Source organism: Alosa alosa, chromosome 19 (genome assembly GCF_017589495.1).
Source record: "Alosa alosa isolate M-15738 ecotype Scorff River chromosome 19, AALO_Geno_1.1, whole genome shotgun sequence".
Classification (NCBI taxonomy): Eukaryota; Metazoa; Chordata; class Actinopteri; order Clupeiformes; family Clupeidae; genus Alosa; species Alosa alosa.
Genome location: NC_063207.1, coordinates 558,905 through 575,973, shown reverse-complemented (window position 1 = coordinate 575,973; position 17,069 = coordinate 558,905). Strand labels below are relative to the sequence as shown.

Here is a 17,069-nt window from a genome sequence, read left to right as displayed (position 1 = left end):
ACGTTTTCTGTAATTTAATGGTTACATATGCAAATGAGGCATTATCTAATTAAAAATGTGGCACGTGTGTGTGTGGGCAGGTGTGTGTGTGTGGGCAGGTGTGTGGGCAGGTGTGTGTGGGGGTGTGTGGGCAGGTGGGTGGGTGGGCAGGTGTGTGTGTGGGTGTGGGCAGGTGTGTGTGTGGGTGTGTGGGCAGGTGTGTGTGTGTGGGCAGGTGTGTGTGTGGGCAGGTGTGTGTGTGGGTGTGTGGGCAGGTGTGTGTGTGGGTGTGTGGGCAGGTGTGTGGGCAGGTGGGTGGGTGGGCAGGTGGGTGTGTGGGCAGGTGTGGGTGTGGGTGTGTGGGCAGGTGGGTGGGTGGGCAGGTGTGTGTGTGTGTGTGTGGGCAGGTGGGTGGGTGGGCAGGTGTGTGTGTGGGTTGTGGGCAGGTGTGTGTGTGGGTGTGTGGGCAGGTGTGTGTGTGGGTGTGTGGGCAGGTGGGTGGGCAGGTGTGTGTGTGGGCAGGAGGAGCTCTTGTATTAGAAGAGGATGTTTCCTGTTTTATTATTATTGTTATTATGTGTTGTTGTTATTATGTGTTGTTGTATTTTGTTGTTGTATTTTGATTGTTAAAATCAAACTGAACAAGAAGTCCTCAAAAAAGAGAGGGCGGAGTCAATCTTTAAAAATAATAAATGCCTACCTTGATTTTTGTTCTCAAAGTTGTGTTTTGTTTTGCAACACAAAATTCTACCTGTGTAGGCTCTAATTGTGTGTGTGTGTGTGTGTGTGTGTGTAGGAGCTGATCACTGCCTGGTATATCGGCTTCCTGTGTAGGCTCTAATTGTGTGTGTGTGTGTGTGTGTGTGTGTGTAGGAGCTGATCACTGCCTGGTATATCGGCTTCCTGTCTCTCATCCTGTCATCCTTCCTGGTGTACCTGGTAGAGAAGGACGACGTTGCCATGGAGATGAGAGACCCGCTGGGCCCCACCCCCTCCACAGAGCCACAGGACTTTGACACCTATGCAGACGCCCTCTGGTGGGGACTGGTGAGAACTGCACCCAAACACAAGTACTAACACACACACACACACACACACACAGCCACACATAAACATACACACATACTCTGACTCACTCATTCACACACACCCAAACTAACGCACACACACACAAGTTCAAGTTTCTTTATTTGTCACATGCATAGTCAAAGACCTACAACAGATAGATAGATAGATAGATAGATAGATACGTTATTGATCCCCGAGGGGAAATTCAGGGGGGTCTCAGTAGCATACAGACATCACACACAACATGCACTTACAGCAGAAATGGTAAATATAAGTATAAGTATAAACATATAACCAAACTCCATTGTACAATAGAGACAGTAGGAGATAAGAAAAACTAACAAAACTAAATACTATATAAATAAATGTAAAAAATTCAGTGTGCTGGAGGGTGATCAAGCATGAGACGCTTGTAGTGACAGGGCCTGTAGTTCTGTGTGCATGGTGAGGTGCTTAAGAGAGTGAGTGTCATGGTGAAGGTGCAAAAAGTAGTCCAACAGTAGTCCTTTAGTTATGTGTGCATGGTAAGGTGCTCAAGAGAGTGAGTGTCATGGTGAAGGTGCAAAAAGTAGTCCAACATTAGTGCAACAGTGCAATAATAAGGTCTAGAGACCAGCATAAATAATATGGACAAATCGGAGAGTAAAGTATAATGTAGACAAGGTAATATAAAAAACTATGTCTGTGCAAGAACAGGTTGAGGAAATAGGGTTACAGCCATTCAGTATTGTAGCAGAAGCCATTGATCATGTGTGCATGAAAAACAGTGTAGCAGGAAAACAGTAGTAAAAACATTAGGCTGTGGACATTAGTAAAACAGTAGTAAAACAGTGGTAAAGCAGTAGTGGGCAGTCATTACTCAAACATGGAGAGGCAGACAGACTAAGCAGAGAAGTCTATCTCTCCTCTTCCCTTTAGTGAAGCATTGAACAGTTCAATGGCCCTGGGGACAAATGACTTCCTCAGCCTTTCAGTTGTGCATGGCAGTGAGCGAAGTCTCCAGCTGATCAAGCTCTATTGCTTTTTAATAGTGCTGTAGAGTGGATGGCATTCGTTGTCCAAGATGTTGATCAGTTTGTTCAGGGTCCTTTTGTCAGATTTTATCAGAAGTGATGCACTCCAGTTCAGCTCCCACTACAGAGCCAGCCTTCCTTACCAGCCTGTCAAGTCGCCCAGCATCCTTCTTCTTTGTGCTTCCTCCCCTGTGCTTCCATACCTAAGACCAGTCGCTCCAGTGTCTTCATCACATGTGATGTTAGGGCGACAGGCCTGAAGTCATTAAGCTCACTGGGGTGTGGCTTCTTAGGGACGGGGGTGAGACATGATGTCTTCCACAGTGTTGGAACTTGTCCGACGTAGACTCCAGTTGAAGATGTGCTTCAGTGGCTGGCAGTGAAATGAACAGGCAGTGAAATGAACTCCTGACTCCACTCCAACTGTGCTATCACATACTAATACGTAATAACAAGTTATAGAATAAAAGTTAAGTTTAAAATGTGAATAAGAAGCTAAAATAAAGATCAAAGTTACCCCCAAGACTACCCCTACCCATAAATATAATAAAACCTTGTTCTACTAAAGTGCTCACTAAAGTAGATCCAGGGCTTAAGGTGCAGGGTGCATAGTGCAGCTCATGAGGGAGGTGCATGTCATGGTTTGATTCAGGAGCCTCACCGCTTTAAAAACTCCTCCTGAGTCTTTCTGTGTTAGACATGATGCTTCTGAATCGCTTGCCTGATTTCAGCAGCTGAAATAGGCTGCTGCCGCGGTGGGAGGTGTCTTTCTGATGGCCAACATCTCTTCTGATGGCCCTACTCCAACATCTCTTCTAATGGCCCTACTCCAACATCTCTTCTGATGGAGTTCGTTCAGGGATGGAAGAGATAAACCGCAACAACGCTCAGCGGCACGGATCACCCTTTGGAGGGCCTTCCTGTCCTTCTCACAGCTGTTGCCATACAACACTGCCATATCCTATGCTATCATATCCTGCCCTATGCTGCCCTATCCTATCCTGCCCTATCCTATCCTATCCTGCCCTGTTGCCATACCACGCTGCCATACTCTGGTCAGGATACTCTCCACAGTGGCAGAGTAAAAAGTGCAGTACACCAACCTGCCTAAATGACAACCGGCCTGTGGGGCTTACCTCGGTGGTGATGAAAGTGTTTGAGAGACTGGTCAAGGAGATCATCTCTGGTCATCATCATGGTCAAGGAGATCATCTCTGGTCATCATCATGGTCAAGGAGATCATCTCTGGTCATCATCATGGTCGAGGACATCATCTCTGCCTCCATCCCCAGCACCACGGATCCGCTCCAGTTCGCCTACCGCCCTAATAGATCTACGGGGGACGCCATCTCACATGTCTTGCACACCACTCTCAGCCATGTTGACAAGAGTTAAGGGAACTACATGAGACTGCACACCACTCTCAGCCATGTTGAGGAAAGGGAACTACATGAGACTGCTGTTCATTGACTAACAGCTCAGCTTTTAATACAACATCCCCCTCGAGTCTGTTTTACAAGCTGCGTGACTTGGGTCTGAACAGTGGTCTATGTGCATGGGTCCTGGACTTCCTCACAGGCAGATCCCAGGCGGTGAGAGTCGGAGTACACGTCTCCAGCTCCATCTCCCTAAACACCGGCGCTCCACAAGGGTGTGTGCTTAGCCCACTGCTGTACTCCCTGTACACGTATGACTGTGCAGCCATGCACAGCTCCAACTCCATCATAACATGTGCAGATGATACAGTAGTGCTGGGGTCCATCTCCGACAACAACGAGACTGCCTACAGGGAGGAGGTAAATAGGCTGGCATCATGGTGCAGACTAACTGCCTCCAACTTAACATCAGCAAAACAAAGGAGCTTGTGGTGGATTTCAGGAGGGTCAGCACTCCTATGCCCCCCTCTACCTCTACGGGGCCCCAGTAGAATGTGTGAGCTGTTTTAAATATCTGGGCCCCAGTAGAACGGGTGAGCTGTTGTAAATGTCTGGGTGTCGCCATCTCTGAGGACCTCACCTGTTCTGCTCACACCTGAGGACCTCACCTGGTCTGATCGCACCTGAGGACCTCACCCTGGTCTGATCACACCATGGAGGTATTATATATAACTGGAGAGAGTGACTAAGTCCCGCCCTCCATACAAATGAATGGTGGAGGCTAGGCTAGTAAATCCGGCCAATTCATAGTCAACGCCATCTTGAACACTGGGGTTCGGATCCAGCGCCAGTCGGCTCTGACCATGCGCCAAGTTACAAAGCTGGAAATGACACATGGACCAACGTCGATTTTTATTGGATATTCTGAAAAAGAGAGTCGTCCTCCAGTTAAGAGGGTGGCGATAATGCACATACATTGCTTGCCACGTAACAAGAAGAAGAAAAAGTTGCTCGGGAACGTGCGTGGTGTCTGAGTGGAGTCGCCCTAAAGCGCAACTTAATTTCATTGGTTAACAGCGGCTCTAACGAAGAGCGGTCTGCCTGCCGTCCTGCTGCTGCAAATATGCATGCGAACATGACGTGAAATATCCGTAGTCGAACTATAAATAGGCCTAAACTATTCCGTTTTTAGTGTCATGTGTAGCGCATTTTTACAGTCTATAATTAGTTTGTTTTTTATTTTATTGTTTGCCATCTCATAGCGGGTGCTCTAAACGTATTCTAGCGTTGGCCCATGACCAAATCAAGCCAATAATAGCCAGTAGCCACAATAATGACTGAAGCCAGCCAGAGCCTGCCACCCTGTTTCGAAAATGGAAGATAACGCACAGGGGCCGGTTCCCCGATAACGCTCACTCTTAGCGCGCTAAGAGGACTGAAAAGATGTATCTTTCCAAAGTTGTTTATGTTCCTAAGTGTGTTCCCTGAAGTGTCCCTTAGGAAGCTTCTTAACACGCTGCCTCTTACGTTCGATGTTACAAAGGCGCTGTCCCAAGTGAAGTGCTGAATTAGTTGGCATCGATTGCTCAGGAATCGATTTTCTACTTCACGCGAAGGTGCATGACGGCGTTAAGAAAGACAACACGTTCTATGCAAATGAAACATTCCTCAAACTGTTTATTGCGAGACAAGGCCCTTTCATTGAACGTGTGCTGTGCTCTAATGGAAACCTTATTGCGTAGCTAAGTAGCCTAAATTGAGTTATTTTTTTAATTATGCATGGTTTATTTTTTATTAAATTCGTAGACTGGAATGCCTCGCGGCAACAATTATGTTTTAATGTAGTAGCCTACTGCTTCAGCCTCTGGCAAGCTCAAAATGGGGCGGCTATGGGTTGAGAGCAACGTGTTGGAGACCCATGGTGTATAACGAGACAAGGGCTTTATGCCGCTGTTGTGTAATTTATTGTCTTTAATCATGTTTAGGCTATTTTTGTTCGGGACAAACAACAACGAAACAAGTGTGTGTTTTTGGAAATAATGTCATGAGTGTGTGTTTTTGGTGTGTGACACATCTTCTGCAGATCACCTTGACAACCATCGGCTACGGCGATAAGACACCCAAGACGTGGGCGGGGCGACTGCTGGCCGGAACCTTCTGCCTCATAGGAGTGTCCTTCTTCGCCCTGCCCGCAGTGAGTGTGTGTGTGTTGTGTGTGTGAGTGTGTGTGTGTGTTTGTGTGTGTGTTGTGTGAATGAGTGTGTGTGTATGTGTATCACAATAAACAGCAGAACTTACCGAACACAAAGGTGTAAAGCATTCCCTTATACAATTAGCCGTTCCAAAGTAATCCGGTTTTGAAATTGAAGCAAATGTCTACAAGGTCTCCAACTTTGGACTTTTTGTAATACACGATAAGGCCAAATACAAAATATATGTTAACAATATCGCCTAGATAACTGTAAATATTAAAACCAGAGTTTTTCCAATGTAGTTTCACAAAATGCTAAGCATTAAGTTTCTTAAAGCTGAGCTGTGCATTTATTGTTCAGTGCATGATTTCATAACAGGCCAAATAGAAAATAAATGCTAAATGTTAAATATAGCCTTGATACCTGTAAATATGTATATCTGATTATGTACATAATATATATATCAGATTATGTACAGTATAGTTGGATCAATTTGGAGAGTTGGATTATAGGATGCTCCAAAACTCACACAAACGGAGTCTTAAAGGAGCCACTGTAGTGAATGTGGCATAATTCACCTTTGTTATTAAGTGTGGTTCTACACACTGTTCATATTAAACGCAGCACTTTGTTCTGTCTGTAGTTACTTCATGTAAGTATAACTGTTCAGGGATCGCGGTCCCTTTAAATGTTATGAATGTGAATGTGTGATGACATGTAGCCCCATGCCTGTTTTGTTGCTGGACAGCGCCATTTTTGATTTCAGTGTTTTTCCTATGAAAATAAACGACCCACGCATTTGTGTGCTCAACAAATAACAATAATGCCGATTACCATGATCATTTTGGGTAGCCTACTATAATCATGATATCATATTTTCATGCCATTTCCCTAGTGGCTGGTAAAAAAAGTTGAGTGGCTGGTAGATTTTGGAATCCACCAGCCACAGTGGCAGGTGGAAAAAATATTTAATTTCCATCCTTGGTGTGTGTGTGTGAATGAGTGAGTGTGTGTGTGTGTGTGTGTGTGTGTACTTGTTTGCCCTGCCCGCATTGACACACACACGCACACACACAGATAGACAGACAGTTCATCTCCGCCCCCTACCGCAATTTACGAACATCCAAAACTGAACGACATAGCCTACATTCAAACGCAGTTGAATGAAGTTAACTGATGATATTAAAAAGAATCAAATGTTTAGCGATGTTGAAATAATACAATAAAACGTCAACAAGCAGGGAGATAATGAAGACCAGTAGTTCTACTCAAACTACTTGTGCACGTAGGCTATGGAAGATTGGTCAAATCTAGCAAGTAGGAATTCAAGTGGATGACGTAAAAGGGAAAGTAAGACTTTCTAAATAGCGAACACAAACTGGTGGTGAGTGTGGAGTGTGCCAACCCATGCCGACTGAAATGGAGTGTTTATGCTGTGCAGAGTGGGATAAAATACTGCCATCGATGGTGGGCAACGCTCCCGAAGAGGAGCATGACCGCACTTGTGTCACTGCTACCGACGACTTCTCAGCAATGATCCATCCTGCAGTCCTCAGTTTTCCACACTCCACACTCACACCACCAGTTCGTGTTTGCTCTCGTTCTCTCATCCGACTCGCCTTGACTAGTCGCAACGTCCTCTCTTCCCAGATCCAAAGCTCGCAACTCCTCTTCAGTGAGCTCAGGTTCGAAAAGGTAGGGTCTTGGCTCTTGGTAGTCGAAGTCATCATCTTCGTCTATCGTGTAATCTTCCATATTCATCGCCATTAGAACTCTTAGAGAAAGCCCACCTGTGTCAGTGTCAGCCTAGACATCCCTTTGTGTTAATTTGCATTGATATTTGTACTCGATGTGAATGTACAGGTTACGAGAAATAATTATAAAAAATCATTATTTGATTCACTTTTGCAACGACATGCTAGCTGGCATCTCCGGATTACAGCGACTACGCTAAGCTAAAGCTAACCGGGCCGTTTCTAGATTAGGACAATGGCTGGGTCGGCTATAAAACGCTTTGGCTCACTCATCCAACTCTAGGGACTGCGAGGAGTGACCTAATTTCACCTAGGGGTGGCGTATTCCTTTAAAATGTTCTGTTATTGATGCATTTAACCGCAATTTGGATTAAAACCTGGTTTTAGGCGGAAGTAAGACACACACACGCACGTGTAGACGTGAGCTTTCATGGGCAGTTGTGCTACATACAGGGGATACCTAATTAGGCGCTTTCATGGCCAGTTGTGCTACATACAGGGGATAGCTAATTAGGCGCTTTCATGGCCAGTTGTGCTACATACAGGGGATAGCTAATTAGGCGCTTTCATGGCCAGTTGTGCTACATACAGGGGATAGCTAATTAGGCGCTTTCATGGCCAGTTGTGCTACATACAGGGGAATAGCTAATTAGGCTCATTTTACGCTTCTCCTCCCATCTCTTTACACAAAACTCCCACTTTCCCCCGACCCTCCTATGAATGCATATGCATGAGATGGAAAAACGCAACTTGACATTCTCAACTCTTGCGACAGGCAGTCTGCGCTTTTACCTCAGTGCGGCCTGTTTGTACACACCACACCATGTTTTTACGCGCACGTTCAAAACAAATACACCTGAAGTGGACGCAAAAGCGTTAGTACACCTGCCGGAGTGTGTGGGTGTGTGTCCTTCATTGTGTGTGTGTGAAGGAGTGAGTGAGTGATACTTTTTTCTTGTGTCATTCCACTTTATTACACCCACTTGGGCTTTAATGTTTGGATTCTTTTAAATGGGTGGAACCTGAGATAATACTAATGTCATGTTAACAGCCTCACTGGAAGTATACTCACTGAAAAAAATGTTGACGCGTTCAATACTTATTATCCCCACTGTATGTTTGCTCTGTGTGTGTGTGGTGTGTGTTTGTGTTTGTGTGTGTGGTGTGTGTGTGTGTGTGTAGGGTATTCTCGGGTCTGGTTTAGCTCTGAAGGTCCAGGAGCAGCATAGACAAAAGCACTTCGAGAAACGAAGAAATCCTGCAGCAGGACTGATACAGGTAACACACACACACACACACACACACATACACAAACACACGCACGCACGCACACTCACACACACACACACACATACACAAATACACACACACACAAACACACACCATACACACACACGCACACACACACACACTCATACCACACGCACGCATGCACGCACACACACACACACACACATACACAGTTTATTTACTGTATTCCCCAGAGTTTGATAAGTTGATACACACCCTTCTTATATCCGTGTGTGTAGTTACTCAGTCTAACACCCCCACCGCTAGCCTAGCTTAGCACAGGTGCCTGGAAGTGGCCGGCTTCATTAGCCTACACCTCCCAATAGTGACAACAGAACTCCAACATTTCCCTATTTACATGCTGTGATTTGTATAGTTACAATGTGTACAAATAACAATTGTACATTGTAACTATACAAATCAAAAAGAGATTTCAGTAGTGTTTGTCGCATGTGAAGTGAAACAGGTGTGTAAAAGAGATTTCAGTAGTGTGTGTCACATGTGAAGTGAAACAGGTGTGTAAAATGTATGTGTGCTTCCTCCAGTCGGCATGGCGATACTACGCCACAAATCCTCTCAGAGATGACCTCATCGCCACCTGGAGATTCTACGAGACCATCATATCACTGCCCTGTTTCAGGTACACACACACACACACACCATCATATCACTGCCCTGTTTTAGGTACACACACACACACACACACACACACACACACATACTCTCTCATTTTCAAACACACACACACACACACACTCTCTCTCATACTCACACTCTCTCTTTCTCTCTCTCAGACACACTCTCACACACACACTCTTTCATTTTCAAACACACACACACTCTCTCTCTCATACTCACACACACTCATACTCTCTCTTTCTCTCTCTCAGACACACTCTCACACACACACTCTTTCATTTTCAAACACACACACACACACACTCTCTTTCTCATACTAACACACGCTCTCTCTTACACAAACACACACACACACTCTCTCTCTCTCTCATGCTCACACACACTCATGCTCTCTCTTTCTCTCTCTCAGACACACTCTCACACACACACTTCACACATGCTGACAGAAAATGTTTGTGTATGTGTTAGAGATAGATATTGTCTGTGTGTAGGTGTGTACATGTGTGTTCAAGGTCAAGGTCAAAGTCAAGGTAACTTTATTGTTCCCGAGGGGCAATTAATTGCACAGCCAGCAGCCAGACATAAGGACAAGACACACAACAATACATAACAATACAACAATACATAACACACAACTATAGTTAAAACAGTTCTGGCAGACTGTTTAAAATGGAAATGGAAGTCGGGATAAAAGTGTTTCTGAGTCTATTGGACCTGCATCTGGGCCTGGAGTACCCTGGCCCTGGGGGACTAGCTTAAACTGGCAGGACAAGGGATGGCGGGGTCAGCTATATAGGATTAGGCCTTCTTGCCACTCTTTTGGTGTAGGTGTGAGAGAGAGGATGGATGCCTGCAATCTTGCTACATGTCCTGACAATACTCTCCAGTCTATTTTTGTTTTTTATAGACAGAGAACCAAACCAGCAGATAAAACAGAAGGTTAAAACAGACTCAATAAAACAGGAGTAAAACATTTTCATAAAAGTAGGGTCAATGTTAAAATTCCTCAGTTTGCGATAAAAGTACATGCACTGATGGGCTTTGGCGCGAACAGCATCAGTGTATGAATGTTAGAGATAGATATGGTCTGTGTGTAGGTGTGTACATGTGTGTGTTTCAGGGAGAGATTGTGTGTGTGTGCATACGACTGAATGTGTGTGTGTGTGACAGAGAGTGTGTTTTGGAGGGAGAGAGCATGTGTGTGTGATGCTGGCAGCTGTAATCCTTGTATCAGATTACTGCCTAATGTGTGTGTGTGTGTTGTATCAGATTACTGCCTAATGTCAATGGTCTGCTATCCTCTCTTGCATGGACACAACCCTTTCCACAGTTCATGTTTAGCAACACAAGTGTGTGTGTTTACGTCTGTGCTATCTGCGTGTGTGAGAGTGTGTGTGTGCATGTATGTGTGTGTTTGTGTGTGATTGAGGGAGTGTGTGTATGTGGTGTGTGGGTGTGTGTTTGCCTATCAAAAGGATTGTGTCTCATCTGCCTGTAATTGTATCTCATTCCCTCCTCTCTCTCTTCACCCCCCTCTCTCATTCTCTCCTTCTCTCTCTCTTCACCCCCTCTCTCATTCCCTCTCTCTCTCTCTTCACCCCCCTCTCTCATTCTCTCCTTCTCTCTCTCTCTTCACCCCCTCTCTCATTCCCTCCTCTCTCTCTCTTCACCCCCTCTCTCATTCTCTCCTCTCTCTCTCTCTTCACCCCCCTCTCTCATTCTCTCTCTCTCTCCCTTCATCCCCCTCTCTCATTCCTCCTCCTCCTCTCTTTGCCTCTATGTTCTGCTTTCATGTCTCTTTGCCCCTCTCTCATTCTCTCTCTCTCTTCACCCCCCTCTCTCATTCCCTCCTCTCTCTCTCTCTTCACCCCCCTCTCTCATTACCTCCTTCTCTCTCTCTCTTCACCCCCCTCTGCATTACCTCCTTCTCTCTCTCTCTTCACCCCCCCTCTCTCATTCTCTCTCTCTCTCTCTCTCTCTCTCTCTTCACCCCCTCTCTCATTCCCTCCTTCTCTCTCTCTCTTCACCCCCCTCTCTCATTCTCTCTCTCTCTCTCTTCACCCCCCTCTCTCTTCACCCCCCTCTCTCATTCTCTCTCTCTCTCTCTTCACCCCCCTCTCTCATTCTCTCTCTCTCTCTTTCTCCCCCCTCTCTCTTCACCCCTCTCTCATTCTCTCTCTCTCTCTTCACCCCCTCTCTCATTCCCTCCTTCTCTCTCTCTCTTCACCCCCTCTCTCATTCCCTCCTCTCTTCTCTTTCTTCTCTCTCAGCATTGTAGTGTCTATTTGTTGTATGACAGCAGATGTGGAAGAATGCTGTGTGTGTGTGTGTGTGTGTGTGTGTGTGTGTGTGTGTGTGTGTGAAACAGAAAAAAGGTGTGTGTGTGTGTGTGTGTGTGAAACAGAAAAAAGGTGTGTTGTGTGTGTGAAACAGAAAAAAGGTGTGTGTGTGTGTGTGTGTGAAACAGAAAACAGGTGTGTGTTGTGTGTGTGTGTGAAACAGAGAACAGGTGTGTGTGTGTGTGTGTGTGTGTGAGAAACAGAGAACAGGTGTGTGTGTGTGTGTGTGTATGTATAATGTAAGAAACAAAGAGGAACAGGTGTGTGTAATTATTGCGTGTGTGTGTGTGTGAGAAACAAGGGAAAAGGTGTGTGTGTGTGTGTGTGTGTGTGTGTGAAACAGAGAACAGGTGTGTGTGTGTGTCGTGTGTGTGAAACAGAGAACAGGTGTGTGTGTGTGTGTGTGTGTGTGTGTGAAACAGAGAACAGGTGTGTGTGTGTGTGTGTGTGTGTGTGAAAACAAGAGAACAGGTGTTTAATAGTAATAATGTGAGAGTAATGTGTGTAATGGCAATATGAAACAGAAAAGAAGGCACAAATTAATAATATGTAATAATAATATGTGTGGCCAATGTGTGTGTGTGTGTGTGTGTGTGTGTGTGTGTGTGTGTGTATGTGTGTGTGTCCTTTGGGACAGTCAGCAGAATGCCTGGGTGGTTTTGTTCCTAGACAGAGTCTCCTGTTTCTCTTGAAGAAACACACACACACACACAGTCACTCTCTCTCACACACACAAACAGACACACAGACATGCACACACACACACACACACACACACACACACACACACACACACACACACAAGCTGTGGGGCAAACTAACGATGTGATCCATTGTCTTAAAGGAACAGCCAGCCAGAACACACACATACACACAGACACACACACACACACACTCTCTCACACACACACACACACACACACACTCTCTCACACACACACACACACACACACACACACACTGATAAGGGAGCAGATGGAAGGGCTTCACCTGAGATGAACTGACGTGTGTGTACGGTATGATTGTGTGTGTGTGTGTGTGAGTGATTGTGTGTGTGTGAGTGTGTGTGTGTGTGAGCATCTAGTGGGATAGCCGTGGTGTACATGTGCAAACTCATCTTGTATCTCTAAATAGGTCACCTATGAAATGTGCGCAGAACCGGTTACGTCTTTTGAAGGTGCTCTATAAACATTTGAGTCTAATATTCTTCCATAGTGCTCTACCTTTTGAAGGTGTGTGTGTGTGTGTGTGTGTGTGTGTGTGTGTGTGTGTGTGTGCCGGTCGTGTGGTGGTGAGGTGTGTGTGTGTGTGTGTGTGTGTGTGTGTACCGGTCGTGTGGTGGTGAGGTGAGGTGTGTGTGTGTGTGTGTGTGTGTACCTGTCGTGTGGTGGTGAGGTGAGGGTGTGTGTGTGTGTGTGTGTACCTGTCGTGTGGTGCTGAGGTGTAGTGTTGTCACAATACCAAAATTATGACTTCGATACGATACCTGCCATAAATATCACGATGCTCAATACTGAAACGATACTACGGCGAAATCCTAAGATATCTGGAAAAAGAAAGGACTCATACCTCCTCCAAGTGTATTGAATCATTTGTGTTGAATCTGCGCACTTTTGTAGTGTACAGGTCAACTCTGGGTTCTAAACTTCCTACATAATTATCATTTTTTTTTATTGTCAGTAAAATAGTAAGGCCTACTTTGTGTGATTAAGTCCTTTATTGTTTTGTTATAGTTCATTTACATTGTGTTGTTTTGGCAATAAAGTAGCTTTAAATAGCCAAACTAGGCTAGATCAAGGTCAGTGTTGAAACTACTGCATGCAAATCACTGAATGCAATGCAGAGGGGGCTAATCTTTAGGCCATCTGATGTACAGTATAGGCTACCCTAGGCCTTCCGTGTTCATGGGATTTCTTTGACAGTTGCAAAGGGAAAATGTGGGGATAGTCTTCTTTGCTAGATGTACAAATGCAGCGCTCCAACCCCAGGTCAGGTCTTAGCCAGATGGCCTACACCATTAGCCTACCTATTGCAATATATCTGTGTGCATTCCCTACATTACGTCTATTTCTTTGATAACATGATTTGCTACCACGAACAATAAGCCGCTATTATTATTAGGATAACACGCTTTGGTGGTATTATATGCTGTAATGGCTTTAATTAGCGCATTTGAATTATCTATCCTACATCTGGCCAATAATTATTAAACAAATTGCGATCTACATGCCATGACAAATATTACCAGTAGTACTGACCCGGAACATGAAATAGATTGTTTTACAAGTTATGGTAATGTTATTCTGGGCGTGGGAACATTGCTTTCATCAATGTTAACCCTATGATTACAGCTCGTTATGTCGTCAAAATGATTACAGCTCGTTATGTCTCGTCAAAATGCATTGATGAAGGAAGGTTAAACTTTATCCCAGAGAACCATATACTTTCGTTTCACTTAAATTTCGACTAAAACAGAAGAAAAAACTTGGCACTAACCATGTATTCGTGTTTTTCTATAGCATATTAAATTAACCTGGCGTTTTTTTGAACTCTTTAAAAATGTTCGATTTCACTTCACCTTTGTTTTTTATCCACAAGGCAGAAGGACTGTCGACAAAGAACTATGTTGATGTTGGCTCGCACTCACTCACTCAGAGCTGCCTGCCCGACCGCCCATTTGCCTAGGATCGTTCTGAAGTGAGAGCAGCAGTTCACACAGACACAGAACATTATTATTTTAATAAAGTGATCGATTCTAAAAACTCGAAAATCGATCGTTTTTTTGCGTGAAGGCATCATTGTGATACCTTTTTAGTATCGATACACCGTGCAACACTAGTGAGGTGTGTGTGTGTGTACCGGTCGTGTGGTGGTGAGGTGAGGTGTGTGTACCTGTCGTGTGGTGGTGAGGTGAGAGGTGTGTGTGTGTGTGTGTGTACCGGTCGTGTGGTGGTGAGGTGTGTGTGTACCTGTCGTGTGGTGGTGAGGTGTGTGTGTGTGTGTGTGCCGGTCTTGTGGTGGTGAGGTGTGTGTGTGTGTGTGTGTGTGTGTACCTGTCGTGTGGTGGTGAGGTGATGTGTGTGTGTGTACCGGTCTTGTGGTGGTGAGGTGTGTGTGTGTGTGTGTGTGTGTACCTGTCGTGTGTGGAGGTGAGGTGTGTGTGTGTGTGTGTGTGTACCGGTCTTGTGGTGGTGAGGTGAGAGGTGTGTGTGTGTGTACCTGTCATGTGGTGGTGAGGGTGTGTGTGTGTGTGTACCGGTCCTGTGGTGGTGAGGTGTGTGTGTGTGTGTGTGTGTGTACCGGTCGTGTGGTGGTGAGGTGTGTGTGTACCGGTCGTGTGGTGGTGAGGTGTGTGTGTGTACCGGTCGTGTGGTGGTGAGGTGTGTGTGTGTGTGTGTGTACCGGTCGTGTGGTGGTGGGAGGTGAGGTGTGTGTGTGTGTGTGTCCGTCGTGTGGTGGTGAGGTGAAGTGTAATGTACAGTCATTAATAGTGGTAAGGTGAGGTGAAGTGCTGTCGTGTACCTGTAGTGGTGGTAAAGGTGAGAGGTGTGTGTGTGTGTACCGGTCTTGTGGTGGTGAGGTGAGGTGTGTGTGTTATTAATGTGTGTACGATGCATTAATGGTAGTGAGGTTAATGTGTGGTGGAGGTAAATTAATGGCCCAGTGAGTGTGTAAAATCGGGTTGTACAGTGTGGGCGGTGAAGGTGAGGTGTAATGTGTGTGTGTGTGTATATTACAGTCGGGTCGTGGTGAAGGTGAAGGTGTGCGTATTATGCGTGTGCATGGGTAATGGTGGTGGTGGTGGAGGTGTGGTGAGGTGTGTGGTGGTGAGGTAATGGTGTGTGTACCGGTGGTGGAGGGTGTGTGTGTGTGTGTGTACCCAGTGTGCGTGGTGGTGAAGTGTGTGTGTGTGTGTGTGTGTGTGTACCGGTCGTGTGGTGGTGAAGTGTGTGTGTGTGTTCCTTTTATGCGATGTTGAAGTGTGCAGGTGCTTTCTGTACTTTGTTATCGCAGGTGGAAGGGGGGGGGGGGGATTGAGGAACAGTCACTCTTCCAGCGGATTAGAACAAAAAAGTTCATATTCCTCTTTGTACTTTTCAAACAGTTCAGTAAATCCGACTTCACGTCTAAAAGCATCCACTCCATCACAACATCAGTGACACGGTTGATTTGATCGAGATTTGATCGAGAGAACCTCAAACAAGAACTGACAGACATTAGCTCTGGTGACTGCGTTCTCAAAGATGTTGGCAACAACAAATAAGATGATGAAGGATCATGATGTTGAAAACAGATTCTTACAACATCTACTTATCAATTTTAAAATGACTCTTGTTAAATTATATCTTTTAATGTTTACTCTGCTGTGCTTGATTTAAAATGACTCTTTTTAATGTTGACTCTGCTGTGCTTCATTTGAACTACATTTGAAATGTGTGTGTTCTGCAGCAAGAGAGCTCGTGTTCCTGCACGACTTGGGTCTGTTAGAGAACGCCTGATGTCCTCCAGCACCGCAATGCATTCTGGGAGCTCCGAAGCAAACAAACCAGCCGGCTTCAGCAACCGAGATCGCTTCCGCACAGCATTTCGCATGAAGGCATATACACTTCGTCAGAGCTCAGAAGGTACACGCACGCACACACACACACGCACGCACACACACTCACGCACACACACACATAAACATACAATATTTGTAGTCTTAGTATGTGTGTGTGTGTGTGTGTGTGTGTGTGTGTCTGTCTGTCTTTGTGTTTGTGTATGAGTCTGTTTATGTACGTGTATGTATTTGTGCGTGTGTATTTGTGTGTGCGTGAGTCTGTTTGTGTATGCGTGTGTATTTGTGTGTGTGTGTGTTTGTGTGTATGTGTTTGTGTGTGTGTATATGTGTGTGTATTTGTGTGTGTGTTTTTGTGTGTGTATATGTGTGTGTGTGTATATGTGTGTGTGTGTGTCGGAATCTTCTATTCACATGCGTTCCGGTTCTGCCCACACAGACGCTGGTGGTCTGGTTGACTCCGCCCCTGAGGAGAAAGGCTTCCCTCCAGACATCCTGAGAGAAGACATGATCCCCATCCTGAAACTAGTCATCAGAGCAGTCAGGTACACACACACACACACACACACACACATACTGTACACACACACACACACACACATGATCCCCATCCTCAAACTAGTCATCGAAGCAGTCAGGTACAGTGGGCAGTGCTTCGACTTGGCCAGCTTCCCTCAAGTCAGCTTCGGGATCACGCTGCATCACGCTTTTAATTTGTATTTTTCCAGTGACGCTGCAACGACGCTGCAACAACCGGCAGAGGTCTCAAGTGAGCAGGGTGTCTCGTAAAAGAAATGGAGCTGGAAAACCCTACACAGACTTCACTACAGACTTTAGCAGACTGGTTTAGAAATAATTTAA

At 45.4% G+C, this 17,069-nt stretch overlaps 1 protein-coding gene across 3 annotated transcripts in view; it reads left to right on the top strand.

Annotated features, from left to right (window-relative positions):
• Nucleotides 1-17,069, top strand: part of kcnq3 (potassium voltage-gated channel, KQT-like subfamily, member 3) — a 78,406-nt gene that overhangs the window by 43,587 nt on the left and 17,750 nt on the right. For all 3 annotated transcript variants that reach the window (XM_048228591.1, XM_048228592.1, XM_048228593.1), the window contains exons 6-11: nucleotides 853-1,026; nucleotides 5,520-5,630; nucleotides 8,565-8,660; nucleotides 9,218-9,312; nucleotides 16,100-16,275; nucleotides 16,648-16,753. In XM_048228591.1, coding sequence (XP_048084548.1) covers nucleotides 853-1,026; nucleotides 5,520-5,630; nucleotides 8,565-8,660; nucleotides 9,218-9,312; nucleotides 16,100-16,275; nucleotides 16,648-16,753 — 758 coding nt within the window. The remainder of the gene's footprint in view (nucleotides 1-852; nucleotides 1,027-5,519; nucleotides 5,631-8,564; nucleotides 8,661-9,217; nucleotides 9,313-16,099; nucleotides 16,276-16,647; nucleotides 16,754-17,069) is intronic.